We start from the raw sequence: 12,608 nt of genomic DNA, 5'->3' as shown, positions 1-12,608 counted from the left end.
GAAAACAACAACAAAATCACTTGTCGCTGCTTTCTTCATCACTGCCAGGGAAGCAAACTGTTCTGTGAACCTGGACAAGTCCATTAAGCTCTCTAAGCCTCAGTTTCCTCATCCACAAATTAAGTCCGATAGTGAACACCCCACAGTGTTATTATGAGGAGGAAGTAAGATGATGTGTGTAAAAGCTTGCTGTATCTTAATAGGTGTCTAAAGCACTGTATTTCCACCTGCTCTTTATCTATTGTCCTTCTTTTGCTCCATCTCTTGCTGGACACATTTCCACCAGCTTTTCATACGAACTGTCACAAGTACCTGATTTTACTACCCAAAGTATTTGCCAGGTTCAAGATCTTAAAATACATACAACCAAATTAAAATCCCTACCAAGCATTTGTGTACATAACATGTTGTAGGAATCTGAGTTAGATCCTTTGAACTCTCACAATGTTGTGCTTTTTGCCTAAAGAATTTTTCTGGAGTGTGAGTCAAAATCAAGTCCTTTTATAAAAGGAGCCCCAAGTGGCTTTGCTCTGCTCTATTCCAAGAGTCATATTTTAAAATGCGTTTATGACCCAAGGCTAGCCTTAACTTTAAGCTGCCATAACTTATTTCAAGAAAGTTCACAGAAAAGTTCAGGGAAAGGGTGAAAATATTTTGATTGGCACAATAGATGGGATGTTTGTAATTTTAATCAAATTTAAATTGAAGATGTACTTCAAATGATATGTCAGACTAGTGTTACTGAGTTAAAATCTAATGACAACCACTGTCATTATTAGTTAAGTATAGCCATCACGCCTATAGCAATAAATGATGACACTTACGAACATGCAGAAACAAAGAATGCAAGTATTTAGAGAAAAGGGAGTGACTAGAAACTCAGTTGAACACAGGAATGTGACCTGGATTTAATCTATTTACCAAACATAGAAGCGATTGTATTTTGAGCAGATGATATAATTGAATATAGCAGTATGTTTTCTTACTGTCAGAGCATTGTATTTTATAAACTCATCTTGCACCCATAAAATGATGTGCTTGTTCATCTTTAATGTCATTATCTATAGTTAGTTGACTGTCAGAACATTAATGTATTTTCAAGTTTATTGCCCAACTACAAGAGAATGAATTTTTTAAAATAAGACTTTTAATAAGCTCATGGATTTGGAGTTGCAAGTTTACTGCTTTTATTCTGGTAGCAGAAGAAGACAGTGTTCTAGTGTTCTTTTTGCCGGGCACATGTGAAATGGAAAACTGCAAGATGGGGACACTTAGATTTATTTATTTTTATGATAGGCATTGGCTTTTTTGTTGTGACATTGTAAACAGAACCTTGTAAGACAGAAGTGATCTAGAAAGTAGTATATCATTTTCATGATTTGGTTATAAACAAAACCATGAAAATAAAATAGGATCCTTCAAAATAAAATATAACCTATGGTTGGGGCAGTGCTGCAAGAAAGTTAAGTGTATGAACATGAACAGTCAAGGGGACTTGGCAATCCCTGAGCAACTGAGATGTAGCCCTTTGGGGAAGTTTTTTCCAAGGTTATGCTAAACCTTCTCTAGAACTTCACTGGAGTGCAGGCCCTACCTATATCCTTACTCAGTGAGCTCTTAACTTTCTAGAGGAAAGACTGGGACAGCTCTGGACATGTTGCTTTGTAATCTCCTAGGTGTGCCTAACACATTTAAAGGAGGGGATGAGACAATGAAGTGAGACTAGGACCTCCTTCTTCGCAGTTGGGTGTGTAGGGAGGGAGAATTTGCTGAATGTATTGTGGAGACAAGGTGGAGAGGCAAGAACCATCTAAAGGGGAAATCCAGAGCTCCTGCTCTTGAGATTCATGGTTGGATAGGCATTGTTTTTGATCCTACTCTCTGGGGAAGCTCCCATTGGTAAGGATAAGCTCATTCTTAGTATCGCCTTTTGTAATCATCAGATTTGTAATTACTGGTAAAATAAAGTCTGTTGTCCCCTCTAGACCAGGTTCACTTAGGGCATAAACCATGGCTGCCTTGTTCACCACCATTTTTTGGCACAGGGCCTGGAACTTAGTAGATGCTCAATAAATGTTGTTCAATGATTGAATGAAGGACCAAATGGGTACCATGGTGAACCATCCATATTCCAGCACAGTGGTGGTGGGAGGGGATGGCAAAGACCTCATTAGAGAAGCCTGCTGCAAACTGTGAGTGGACATTTAGAAGGACTATATTAAAAATCTCCCACCCCAAATTCATATGTAGATTTGTGAATGTTCCTGTTTGGCAGGGGGCCAGACTAAGCCAGCCCAAGAATAATTACATGGCGGAGAGGCTAATGGTTATGCTAATGATTGTCTGAGACCAGACAATGGTCCGAAGTGGAGTGCTGGGATAAATGATTCTCCCAGGAACCTATTGGTGTGAGATTTTCAGTCTTCCCGCATCTTCTCAGGAATGCCCTTTCTTACCCATTCTTACCCCTCAGTCTTTTTTCTTTCTGTGGTTGGGGAGGGAGGAGGCTTTCTTCTTCATTTAACACTTCCCTTTGCCTTTCTCATAGTGTCTTGCATACAGTAGGTGCTTATTAACTATTATTGAAAGTAAGGAGTAAAAAAAGAGGTGAATGGTGTGACCTTCCGGAAGGTTTAGGGCCGCTGCTCCCTGTTGTGCACAGCTGAAGGACTGTGGAGCTGGACTCGCCCTTTTTTAATTCCACCCTGGCGGTGGGGGTGGGGAGGCTGTTTTCTAATTCTCACAAAGGTCAGATAGCCTCAGCCCTGGGAAAGATGCCAGGGTTTTTAGATGAGAAGGTTGACAAAAGACAGAAATGTAGAAAGTGTTTGTTAGCTATGGCTAGTATGTTTTCTGAGAAGTTCAAAGTGGGTTTAGGTGGTAATAAGTTCTTATTTTAATTCTCAGCCTGGCTTCCTGCTCTACATACCTGACAGTTTTCTCACCACTTGATTACTCCTCATTTCACCCACTCCCAACCTCACTTAATCCTCTTCCTCACCAAGGCTGAAACCTAGGCAGGTCTTTGCTGAGCATCCTCAGGTGTTCCATACTGGGGTCGAAGAGTCAGATTCTGTTTTTCTTCTCACCTCTAGATGTAGTAATACTTACCCTGGCTGTCAGCCCTCACCACCTCTCTTCATACACAGACATATGTCCATAAAGCTGTGATGTACAAGAGATTCACCTCGTGTTGCTAAATAGGAGGGTTCCTTGGTTCTCCAGTTGGTTCTCTTACAGGAATCCTCTGGCACACACTGATACCTGTTGCTCTGGAGCTGTGTGCTTCCTCACTTACCCCAAATGCTTTGTCTTATAGGGAAATAGACTTTTGCCTTAATGTGAGGAAGATTTTTCCAATAGCCCCACCTGTCCAAAAGATTGGAATGGCCTGCTTTGGGAAGTGTAGAACTTCTTAGCATCATGCATAGGCTCTGATCTGCATAAGCTATTTCCCACCTTCCTTGCTCCATCTCTAGCCTCTGTGTTCAGTTTCCTCCCAACGGTCCATCATACTGTTGCATGACTCTGGGTCTTCCCAATATTATTTCCTCCCCTTGGATGATGCTCTCCTTCCTTTGCCTACTCCATGTGCCCTTCAAGTCCTGCCTCATGTCCTTCCTCCAAGGAGCCTTTCTTGGCCACCATAGGCTGTTGCACATGCCCCTGCTCCAGACTCCCCCAGTGCCCTGTGACATCTCTAACCAAACACCTGCTGTATTGTGTGTTGTTTTCTTTTCTTGTCTTCCCCAAAGATCGAGAACTCTGAGGTTCTGTCTGTGCAACATCTCTAGCAAGCAACATGTGGTAGGCACTTAATGAGTATAAGTAGAATGGATAATTGAGTAAGTCAAATTGGTGGTTAGAATCAATAATTTTTGAAGTTTTGTTCAACCTCAGGGTTTTACAATTCTGAACCAATGCAGAGTAATTCACTAAGCCTATGAGTTTTTTTACTTCTTCCTACTCTGAGCTCCATGATACACATTCTGGTTTCTGAGTAAATTCGAGGAGGGACATGGCAATGAAAAAGCTAATTAATCATGAGGATAAAAATGTAGTATTTTTCCAAAATGCAGAGAAAACATAAGTCAAGTAAATATCTACCCAATGAAATAATTAATCATGCTGTTTATTTGAGCATTTACTATGGGATAAACACTATTTCAGGTGCTGGCTATGCAGCAGGAAACAAATGCTTGTGTTGAAAATGTATGATCAACTTCATTATTTTGTTAAACATCCAATAAGCAGACTTGTTTACAATGTACTGAATACTGGAGGCACACAGATGAAAACACATTCCATACTCTTGAAATGCTCAATGTCTAACAGAGACACACATACACAAACAGAGAAGTTCAATAAAATGAGGGACACAAAGGTGAAGCCTGCAGAGGGATAGATCAAAGAAAGTTTCCTGAAGGAGGTGGCACTGTGTTGAGAAGAAGAGAGGTAGCCCAGCAAAGAGGGAGGGGAAAAGACATGATCAAAAGTTGGAGTCAGAAAAAAGCATGGTGTGTGCCAGTAGCTTATTCACAGTTCCCTGCACATCTGCAGAGGGCAGTTATTTCAAACTCTTTTACTCCAGTGGTTCTCAACTGGGGGAAATTTTGACCCCTGGGGTACATTTGGCCATATCTGGAAACATTTTTGGTTGTCCTATCGTGGGAGGTGCTACTAGGATCTAGTGCGGAGAAGCCAGAGATGCTGCTAAACATCCCACTATGTATCGTGCAGCCCCCACAACAAAACAAAGACATGCTAACCCTTGCTGAGGTTGAGAAACTTTAGTTGACTACATCAGGCTGTTCTGACTGACAACAGACACGAAGGTCTGTAAACTGAGTCACAGTAGTTTTCATACGGAAATTTTGAGCAAAATATAGGCACTAAGGGGAGCTGTTTTTTAGATAGTACTAAGGTGGGATTATGGTGGAAAGTGGGAAAGTAAGAAGCATGAGAAATCCAGCCATTTTAAATTAGGGGAGTTCTCTTGTTACATTTTAGGCACTTGAGGGAATGTGCAGTGTCATGGTTAAAAAAGCAGGCTCTGGAATTATTCAGCCTGGGTCTAATCTCGATCCTCTTAATGGATTTATGATACAGATTTAGTTGCTTAATTTCTTCAGGTCTCATTTTCCTCATGTATAAAATGAAGATGATAGTATTAGCTGCTTTCTAAGGTCGTGAGGGTAAAACTAGTTAGTGTATACAAATCACTTAACACTCTGCTTTCTATATGCTAAGTTCTCGGTGAAAATCATGAGGGTAATTATATCACCACCATTTGCTGTGTTTCATATTTACGTAAAAAAGTTTTATCTTTAGAAATTTCTTTCATCCATACAACAGGTAAGGGAATTACTATTATTGTTCCCATTTTTCAGATAAGGAAGGAAGACAAATAGGATTGATTTTTCCAAGGTTACACAGTTATATAAAGAGGCAAAGTTAAGATTCAGATCCCTAGAGTTTGGCTTCGGAGCCCATGCTCTTAAGGCTTTGCTGCCTATCTAGTATATTATTAATATGTTTTAGTCACCATTTGTATTATTTTATTAGACTGCTTTATAGGTTTGCTTAAAAATCTTTATCTTTATTTATTTCCAATAATCTTTCCATGTTTATCAACAAAGATCTGGGGTATAGGAGTACCTTTAAAAACAAGTTGTATATAGTTTATGTTTATTAAAATGATACTTTCAAATTTATTTGAAAATTTACTTTATAGTGTGCTTTCCCTAGATCCACCTAGAGTTCTTTCAGAAAACCTACTTGACTCTCGAAATGTGATTTAAAAAAAAACCTTTCAGGCTGCCTATTTTTTTAAGTGAGTGAAGTGTCCTTAGATGTTTTCAAGTAATGGAATTATGAATATATTTCTTTTATTGGAATAAGTTTTCTTGGAATAAAAGATAGCTTTATTCATTAATTCATTGAGTACTTACTGAACACCTACTCCATGCCCCAGGTAAGCATTGCGTGTTTAGCCAAGAAAGCACAAAGTGATCGTTCTAGGGGGATAAGTTCAGGGATACATGTCTTCACAAAGAGCAGAAGGGAGGTGTCCATGCTAGGAAAGGCTTCTAGAAGACATGACCCCCAAACGGAGTCTTAAGGAAAATATAAGCAGTTACATTAAATATACTTTGAGTTTATCCCAGTCTGTTCCACTCCTTCTAGATCTTCATTTGCCAAACAGTTCTCCTTGACAAGGTTTCTTCTTTTCCTGAAAAAATTCTGTGCCATTGTGGTATTAATGAACATCAAGGTGGTAGATCAATCATATTCATGTTCACACTGGGGAGTGGTAGGGAATAAAGATAGTAGCTACATACACACAGGCAATAAAGTTTATTTTGCATGATTAATATGTTATGAATAGCAACATAAAATTAAATTGGTATCAATTGAACATTTAAATACACAGAAAATGTTAATGCCTAGTAATTACATTGTGTACAGTGAACTTGTAATATCCTGGAGCAAGTGGTAAGAAGTACAGGCTTGACTCCTACCTCCTAAGGGTTTAAGTATGGAAGCAGAAATAGGATATATACTTATAGAACATGTACATAATAATTCCAGATGGCTTATGCTCTTTCCTTAGCATGTAGTATAGCGCCTGGCATGTGGTAGGTTCTCAGACATACTGAGTGAATGAATGTATGGATGGATGACACCGGCTGCAAATGCTCAAAGCATTCAAGAGATAATGAGCCACTGCAGGCTGGAGTACTAAAGGACGATCTTAAACTGGATCTTGAGAAGGACTTGAGTCTGAATAGGTGAGGGAAGGGCTTAAAGATGAACTTGGTGTACTTAAGGAATAAGGAACAGATCAGCTTAGGTAGACTAGCGCTTTAAACTAGGGTAAGATGAAACTAGAAAGTTTGGATAGTGTCAGATTATCAGTAAACTCTTCTGTTAGACATACATTTAAGTGAAGGGACTGTGTCTGTTTCATATTCCTTGCACAGGGTCTGGTACCCAGGATGGAATCCATATGTGTTGACTGTCAGACAGACAGACAGACCAGCTGGCTAACTGACTTATGGAAAACTTCAAAAGCTAACTCCAGGAACTTTTTCATCAGGCAGTGATAAAATTGATGTTGTGGGAAAATTCAGCTATAATTCGAGTATAGTGTGTTGGATATGATGGAGGGGGATCAAATACAATGAGGAAGCTCTCGCAGGTGATGGAAGGCTGAGAGAGATGGCAAGTGGGTCTGGCTGGGAATGGAAAGGAATGATGCTTTTCAGGGTTATTGTGAAGAAAGAATAGCTGAGAGTTAAGTTTCCCTGCTTTGACTCTGTCTGAGGTCAGGTTTGCTAGAAGCAGAGTCTGAGATGGGGATTTTTGTGCAGGGGACTTAGTGGGGGAAACCTGTGAGGAGTGAGGAAGCAGCATGGAGCAGAGGAAGACGCTCTGCCAAGCCCTGTGTTGAGCTGAGTCTAGCCCCAGTTTGAGTGGGAAACACCTCCCTGATGCAAGGGAACGGGCCCTTGTGTCCCCAGTCAGTCTTTGGCTGTGGACTGTCCCCCTGGGTGGGTGGGAAGGGATCATCACCTCACAGGCATTTCCTGGCTAGGTGGCTAAAGGCAGTTCTCTAGCCTGGTCAAAGGAATCTGGGGGGCACCACCAGTATTTTCAACACTCTGTTATGGTCTGTTCTTCATAAAGTTGTCTGCTGAGAACCTTCCAGTGACCTCCCATCACATCCAGAATAAAAATACAAACCCTCTATCCTACCCTACACAATCTGGCCCCTTTCTACCACATTGGCTTTATCCATACACATGTTCTCCCTGTCCAGACTTACAAGGTACTTCTGGATGTTTCATATAAATGTAATTATGCAGTATGTCTCCTCCTTTTATGTCTGGCTTCTTTCACTTGGTAATGTGTCGAGGCTCATCCATATTGTAATATGTATCAGTACTTCATTCCTTTTATTGCTAGATAATATCCCAATCTATATATATGCCACAATTTGTTTATCCATTTATCTATTGGTAGATACTTGTTTTCCATCTTGGCTATTGTGAATAGTGCTGCTGTGAACGTACATGTACAAATATTTATTTGACTACCTGTTTTCAATTGCTTCTGGCATATATGATCCCATTAACTTCTAGCTGAATTTTCTAATTCTAATTCCTATCAATTTCAGATTACAAAGTGGCAAAATATGTAACTAATTTCCATAAAAAAGTTTGTCTTCTTGGAGGCTTAATCATATCTATAATCTTCTAGCTATAATTTATTCTGCAAGTTTATGTGCCTGTATGTATGTATGAGTGTGTGTGTGTGTGTGTGTGTGTGTGTGTGAGAGAGAGAGAGACAGAGAGAGAGAATGTGTTTTTGTTTTTTTGAACATTTAATGTAGCCATTCTGGGACTTGAAGGTTGTTTACAATCACTGGCTTGTATTTCATATCAATATTATAGCAGATTTTATAGAAAGTATCATTTCAAAGAGATCATGCTTCTTTCAAGGTAAATGCTAATAGTGAAGAGTTATTTGGAAATTTGGGCAAACAAATAAATGCAGCTATTTTCAATTATATGCAAATCAACTTTATTTCTCTTATTAGGACAAATAAAGAGCAGATGAGAGAGGAATCACTGTAGTTTTGTAATTTATGTGAAAAGAAAGTATAATCTAAAATAAATTGAATGCACAAATAAAATAAATAACTCAGGTGCAAATTATTTATTTATGAAATGAAACCTCTTGAAAAGAGAGGAATGCTGACAGCAACTTAGTATGCAGTGTTCTTACCCTTACATTTTCAAAGTCATACATAGTAATTTAGTTGCACTCCCATTAATATTAGTGGGAGTTTTGAAACTTAAATTTCAGCACACATCTTTGAAAATGTATAGGTCAAAGTAAATCGTTAATGAAAAACTGGTTTTCATTTTTAGTGAAATAGTTTCAATCTCTTACCAAAGATGTCTTAGAAGGCACCTTCATTCTAGTCACAGGAGAATTATGTATAAGGTTACTATTTGGAGGTCACCATTTTTAAAGCTATATGGATGATAATCATACAAAAGAGAAAAAAGTGTTTTCCCAATGTTAAAGAATACAAAAGTTCAAGACCCATGTTGTTTTATATAATAAGCAAAGGACTTTGGACCCTTTCAGTGGACCCTTTCAGCCCAGTGCATCTGATCAGGGATAGAGGCACGCTAAGGAGAATTTTAATTAGGACTAAATTGTGGTATTACTCTTTCATACCCTGAACATCTGTTCCCTTCAGAAATGATGATTTATGCAGGCTATCAGAGCAGACAGCTTGCTACAGCTTATGTCACGGTTAGTGGGAAGCTGGTGGTGGCATTTCAGAAAACCAGCATCTAAATGGAGACTGGCCAGTGTATATGATATAGGTAATGGGGGAAGGGAAGCATGATGTGTCCATTTTTAATTTTAAAGCCAAATATTGACTTGACTTAAAAAAAAATTCTCTTCTAGACCATCTGTTGTTAATGAAGAAAGTAACTTGGACAATGAATGGGCTGATGCTTCCTACTGATGTCAAAAGACAGAAAACCAAGCCTGTTCTTTCTATGAGAATGAAGAAACTTACTGAGAAGACCTCAATCCGAATTCTGTTCTTTAAGAATGGCACGGGGCAGGATGGGCATGAGATTACAGTAGGAAAGGAAACAATGAAAAAGGTAATTTTGTATTAAATATTGAAGTATAAATTAAATTTCAGAGTTTTTATGGCTCTTGAACATGTTCTTTCCTTCCATGTATCTATCAGTGTCAACTAATAAACTGAAATATTAAGAAGACATTATATAGAATGCAAAAATTCAGCTGTTTAGATGTATGCTTATTGCACTAACAACATAACTTGCTTTAATAAAGCAACAGTATTTCAGGAAATAATTTGGCCACCATGGTCGGCCATTTCCCTAGTTAACAGTTATGTTTATACTTGAGGAAACATTCTAGCTGGTTATAAATTTTATAAGATATTTATATTGAAGCCAGTTTAACCTAGCTTCAAATCTCAAACATGCTCCTTTTTCATTTAGAATAGTAATAAAATTCATAAGTACCCCTGCTCTTCAAAACAATAAAGTCAGAAATAACAAGGATTCTTCTTATAAGTATCCATATACATTTTAAAAAGTAAATCTGGATGGGCCTAAGAAAAGTCATGTAACAATCAAGCAAACTTATAAAACACAAATTTTAAAGTTTTACTTATCATATACATGCATGTTTTTAGAAGGTGTGTGTAGTCCCCAGATCTTTGATATTGAAAAATATAGAGAAACTCATGGGAATTAAAAAAAAAAACACCACCTTTTTTCAGATAAGGATTTTTCAATGAATCTTAAAGTAGCTTGGTAATAATAATAATAATAGCAATTGATATTTATTAAATATGTATTAGGGAGGCAGTAAAACATAAACAAATTGTCTAGGTTTTAATCTTGGCTTTCACTAGCTCTAAGACCTTGGATAACTTACCTTGTCTGAGTCTCAGTTTCTTTATCTGAAAACTGGTGATAGTAATATGCCTACTTCATAGAATTGATGTGAGTATTCTATGTGATATTATATGTGGAGTACAATGCCTAACACCCAGAAAGTCCCTATTAAATTCTTATCTTGCTATTCTTATCTTTAGGACTTGTAAATACACATCTAATAGTTAAAAATCTTCTTCCTTATTAATGGGAAACATTTATTATGAAATGAAGATAGGTGTAGATCAATTTGTTATACCAGACTATTTTCAAAATGAATACTGTTTTAAACAGGTTGATAGATACTGGAAATTCTTATCAAAATATCTATTTCTTCATCTACTTATTTTTGTGGTTGTCTTGTAGCTATAGCTGAGTAAGAGTATTTACTGAGAAGCTGAGAAACTGGGTTTTATTTCCTTCTTATCTGCAGATTTGAATTATGGGTAAAACGAGGGATATTACACACCAGAGCAAATTGCTAAGGCAAGTTGTAACATCTTCCCTGGTGATTTTTGAAAAATAGAGATGGACATATCCCTTGGATTGTTAAAATGCAGTCATTCTTGTAGATAGAAGCTAGATTAGATAACCTCTTGAGTTCACTTCAGTTCAGTCTCTGTAATTCTATGCCTCAGTGGTAAAATTGGGGTAACAGTCACTCTTACAGATTACATGTTCTTAGATAAAAGGTTGAGTATAAATAAAAATATCCCTGCTATTTTGCTTTTTGATGCTAGAGAGCAATTTATTTAAAACTGGATGATCAAAGAATTCTTTAGCTTATTTTTTTCTTCTTATAATTTGTAGAATTTAAAGAACTTTCCCAATTTTTATAAAACTCAGGACAGGATTCAGTAAAACATGTATATGTAAATATTTGTCTAAATATTGCTTTTAAGAATGAGGTATCTTATTTCACTTAGCATTATGCCCTCCAAATTCATCCATGTTGTTGCAAATGGCACATTTTCATTTTTATGGCTGAGTAATATTCCACTGTGTGTGTGTGTGTGTGTGTGTGTGTGTGAGACATCTTTTTTATCCATTGATCTGTTGATGGACACTTAGGTTGCTTTGTAGGTGACCTGCTTTTAATTTTTCCTCCCTGAAAACATTTAGAATTATCTCTTTATTTCCAGTGTTCAATAGTTTTTTCAAGAAGTGCTAGCTACTCAGCATGTCTTTTCAGTCTGTGAAGTCTCATCCTCTCTTTTGAGGAATTTTGTTGAATTATTTCCTGGATAACATCTTTTTCCCTACTTTTTCTGTTCTGATTTTATGAAACTCCTGCTTTTATATGTTGAAACTTTGAACTGAACTTCTAATTTTCTTATCTGAGAGGTTTTTTATCTTTACCTTCCAACCCAATGAATTTTTTTTGCTTTTGCTTCCTATGCTACCTTTGTTTTCTCTAAGTATTGTTTTTTTGTTGTTTTTCTTTTTGGGCTTTCATTTTCAAGCTTTTGTTAAGGATGAGTTAATCTTCCATCAGTATTTAAAAATGAAGGGCTAAAGCTGATTGAAAAGCTCTTGAGCACAGGTATGTCTTATTGAAGGATGAGTTTCATTGGAAAGGCTTTTCCTTTGGGATGAGGTCTGTAATTGTCAGTGTCTATATGTCTTTACCTGGAGCTAATCAATTTCTTCAGATAGAATTTGCCAATTTGAGTAGTCTAGGAGCCAGGTCGAGAAGGGGGCTGAGTTGCACTTTCAGTATATAGATTTTTATTTAGACATATGGATATGTATTTTTCCAAATTTGGAAGTCTTGCACTACATAATCTCAACATTTATTATAAAGCTAAGATAATCAAGACAATGGTATTGGCATAAGGATACACATAAAGGGCAGAAAGTAGAAAGTTCAGAAATAAACCCATATATAGTGGCAAATTATTCTTGATAATTCAATGAGGAAATAGTCTCTTTGACAAATATTGCTGAAAATTTTGCTACAAATTTGATATCTGTATGATAAGAAAGTACCTCAATCCCTACCTCATCACAAAACTTAATTCAAAATTAATTATAGAGCTAGTCATTAAAAAAGTAGAACTGTAATAATTCTCCAAGTAGACATAGGAGAAAATCTTTACAACCTTG

General features: G+C 37.2%; 1 protein-coding gene across 8 annotated transcripts in view; it reads left to right on the top strand.

Moving 5' to 3' along the window:
- Nucleotides 1-12,608, top strand: part of DCDC1 (doublecortin domain containing 1) — a 382,148-nt gene that overhangs the window by 44,255 nt on the left and 325,285 nt on the right. For all 8 annotated transcript variants that reach the window (XM_072969711.1, XM_072969714.1, XM_072969715.1 and 5 more), the window contains exon 6: nucleotides 9,490-9,695. In XM_072969711.1, the coding sequence (XP_072825812.1) occupies nucleotides 9,490-9,695 (206 nt within the window). The remainder of the gene's footprint in view (nucleotides 1-9,489; nucleotides 9,696-12,608) is intronic.

Source organism: Vicugna pacos, chromosome 10, assembly GCF_048564905.1.
Source record: "Vicugna pacos chromosome 10, VicPac4, whole genome shotgun sequence".
Lineage (NCBI taxonomy): Eukaryota > Metazoa > Chordata > Mammalia > Artiodactyla > Camelidae > Vicugna > Vicugna pacos.
Note: the sequence above shows the minus strand (reverse complement) of the source record. Positions and strands in the feature narration are given on the sequence as shown.